The sequence below is a fragment of the Hippichthys cyanospilos genome, chromosome 6, assembly GCF_059441005.1.
Source record: "Hippichthys cyanospilos isolate Australia breed blue-spotted pipefish chromosome 6, RoL_Hcya_1.0, whole genome shotgun sequence".
In the NCBI taxonomy this organism is placed as follows: Eukaryota; Metazoa; Chordata; class Actinopteri; order Syngnathiformes; family Syngnathidae; genus Hippichthys; species Hippichthys cyanospilos.
In genome coordinates this window covers 15,655,937-15,659,093 of record NC_142374.1, presented here as the reverse complement: position 1 = coordinate 15,659,093, position 3,157 = coordinate 15,655,937, and the positions used below count along the sequence as shown (strand labels likewise).

The window sequence follows — 3,157 nt, the reverse complement described above, 5'->3', positions numbered from 1 at the left end:
CTGATTTGACTCTGTCCACCCCACAACTGATGCTCTCGGAGTGAGTCATGACTCCTGATATCAACAACACATCGTTGTTCAAAAATCATGTTCAATCAGTGCTCATGTGGTCCATATAGGCTGGCGAGGGCAAGACAAAGACACTTTGTAAACATTACACCACACTCTGCTGCTAACACGGGCTGTCTACTTTTTGTTTAACAATTAATCAGAAGAAAGATCTTAGCTGCAGCAAATGTAAACATAAAAAAAGAGCCTGGCTCTCTTTTTATGTTTACATTTGCAGCTGGCTCTTTCAATTTCTTGCTATCTGCTCAGTAAAAATAAAATATCTTGAAAACTAAAACATTTACATCAGACATTATTTTGATTACAAATTTTGCAAAAACCTTGTCTTGTTCTTGTGGACGAAATCTTGTGCGACATCTTGTCTTGTGGGATTTGTGTCTCCCCCTCATCCCTATTTATTATTTTGCTTGTGACATGTAATGGCCGCTGAGTAGTCTTCCTTGTCAGTTTGTGATAGTTTGTGACAGCATAAAGCCACACAAAAGCTGTGAACTAACAATTTCTGAACATTATTACCTTTTGGAAATGTACCTTATTTTGATTACATATTACGTTTTACATAAAGCAAGCGGACATAATATCGCGCCTGTGTGAGTGAGTAGCAGCTTTGTGTGGTCAGCATGATGACCAGGGTCCATGCATGAGGGGCCCCATCTCAGTTCTACCACGCTGTGCCTTTAGGGGGGAGCATGGGGGAAGCAGGGGGAGGCAGTGTAACATGACCCCGGATGAAAACCGTGCGCCTGATCCCACTCCCAGCGCACATGCTGGGTTGTGGAGAGGAGGCGCACTATGAATCCTCTCTTGCTCATCGTGCTCGCATGTCTGCCCCTCGCCTCGGCAGTCTACAGCGGGCCCCTGCAAGCCGAGATCTCCAATGGCACTTTCCATCACTTCTACGTCCCGGACGGGGACTACGAGGACACGGAAGACCCCGAAAAGTGCCAGATGGTCTTCAGGTTCTCAGACGGCTCCCCGTGTTCCGTGGCCGAAGAGGAGAGTGACGCGCTGGTGCGAGAGGATCTGATCCTCGCCCGGCTTCAGGCGGAGGACTCTGCGCGGCTCCTGGAGAGCATCGGGCGGGCCGTGGCCAACGACCTGGATGGAGAGGACACCTACGGCCGCTTCCTCCTAAGGGAGCTGTCCCAGATCTCCGAGGCTTTCTCCGGCGTGGACAAGTCTCTGGAGGAGCTGGAAGTGAAGTTCAAGCAGAGCCAAGAGAGCGAGCTGAGAGAGGAGCAGCAACTGAGCAGCTTTGTGCTCAAGCAAGTGGGGGACGTCAGAGACAGTCTTAGGGACACCAAGGACGTCTCGGTGGGGCTGAGGGACAAACAGGAGCTGCTGTCTCTAATCGTTCGCAGCCACGGGAGTAGACTGAGTCGACTTAAAACTCAATATCTCAATCCGGGATCGTAGTCTATTCGTATTATTGGGACGTGAACTTTTGGAAGATGTGTCATTAAATGAGGACCAACACATGTCAGCACATTCCTCTGAGTCAAGAGGCGGGCAAAGGAAACGTAAAGGAAATCATTTCCACAATGTTGTGAAGGCCCAGAGGGTCTTAAAATTAGGCAAAGTGCCAAGTTTTCCTATTGAAAAAGCTTCAAGTTCAAATCTAAATTGTATACCACTTTTTAATATTTATATCTGTTACATCTCAATTTTATTGTCATTGCATGTTTCTCACATGTCAACAACCGCGCATAAATTTCTTGAACGTACTTTGTTTTCGACACACCAAAAGACTTCACTGACGGGAGATCTTGCGCTGGTGGTGATGATCTCAGCCATCTATAGGATAATATAATGTATGCTTAACCCTTTCAAATTGCTTTTGCAAGCCCTGTATAGTAATTTACTTTACAAAAGCAAAAGTAATGTTAATCTAACTAAATGTAATATAAATATTGTTTTTTGCATGAACCCACAAAGCTATAAATCTTTATTTTGTGCTTTTTTTTTTGTTTTTTTTAATGCAGTGGCAGCCTTGTCCCTTTCAATGGCCTTTCCTAAGTGGCGCCTGGTTCCTGTCACTGCCTTTCGCCTCCATCTGGAAACGTTCCACTTGGACTATAAAATTCGTTTATCCAACGCTCTTTGGTGTCCATTTGTAACAATTTGGGTTTTGTTTAGTGTGTATAGTGTTGATTTTTGTTCATGTATTTTGCTAAGCCATGACGTAATATGGGAAAAAAGCTCAAATGTGTTCTATACTGTTGTGCATTAAGTCACAAAATAGGGAGATAGGAAAGTAATGTACACCTAGACTATATTTTGTGTATTAAATGCTGTATACTTGTAGACACAGATGTAGTACCTTTATTCATATGTGTGTTAATATTAAAAATATAGGTTCAAAGTAACGTTACCTTGTATTTTCTGGTAAAAATTTCCAATATATCCCTGCGCTTAAACACATCACATGCTTGCTAATTACTGTAATCGGCTGTATATTTTCTGCCCATATGTTCCTGCCCGGAACAAGCACATAGCAATAAATGTGTCATCGAGATGATGCCTGTGCATGTTTTTGGGGCCATATTTGCTGCCCGCCAATGGGCTCAACTGGGTGTGATTTCCTCTGTCTGGTTTCCCTCACAGTCCAGCTTCCCCTCTGGGACCCCTTTTTCAAAACAGCTCTGTTTAAGACAGCAGCGCACCAATGTAGGCGAGGAGTGCTGTCCGAAGAAAGCAGGAGCTCGGTGTGCGCACAAGAAACCTTATATGTCCACAAGGCTTTGGAAATTTCAGGGGGAGCAGTCGGTGGCTCTGCTTTGACTAGATTGCAGGAAAAAAATCCGCTGTGTATGGTAAACCTATAGAGTCTCACAAAAGCACTCAGCGAGACTTTGTAGGTATGTGGGGGGAGGGGAGGGGGGGTGTCATTAATTCTTCCGACAGAAGCATACCTTTTTTCATTGGGAACAACGGAGGCCTGCTGCTGGCAGAAGGCTTTCTCCTTGCAGCCATATTGAAAACACAATGGAAGGCAGGTCAAGAATGTGCTTCAGAGTTGACCTGAAACACTGAGCCCGCTCACAATGCTGACTTTTTAGATAGGTGACGCTATAATATGAAAATTGTG

The 3,157-nt window shown here is 44.7% G+C and overlaps 1 protein-coding gene across 1 annotated transcript; it reads left to right on the top strand.

The window, feature by feature from the left end:
- Window positions 1-841: 841 nt before the first annotated feature.
- Window positions 842-2,587, top strand: fibina (fin bud initiation factor a). Its single transcript, XM_088417402.1, has one exon. It carries the CDS (start codon window positions 862-864, stop codon window positions 1,483-1,485), a length of 624 nt encoding a protein of 207 aa, XP_088273528.1. The 5' UTR covers window positions 842-861; the 3' UTR covers window positions 1,486-2,587.
- Window positions 2,588-3,157: the final 570 nt, after the last annotated feature.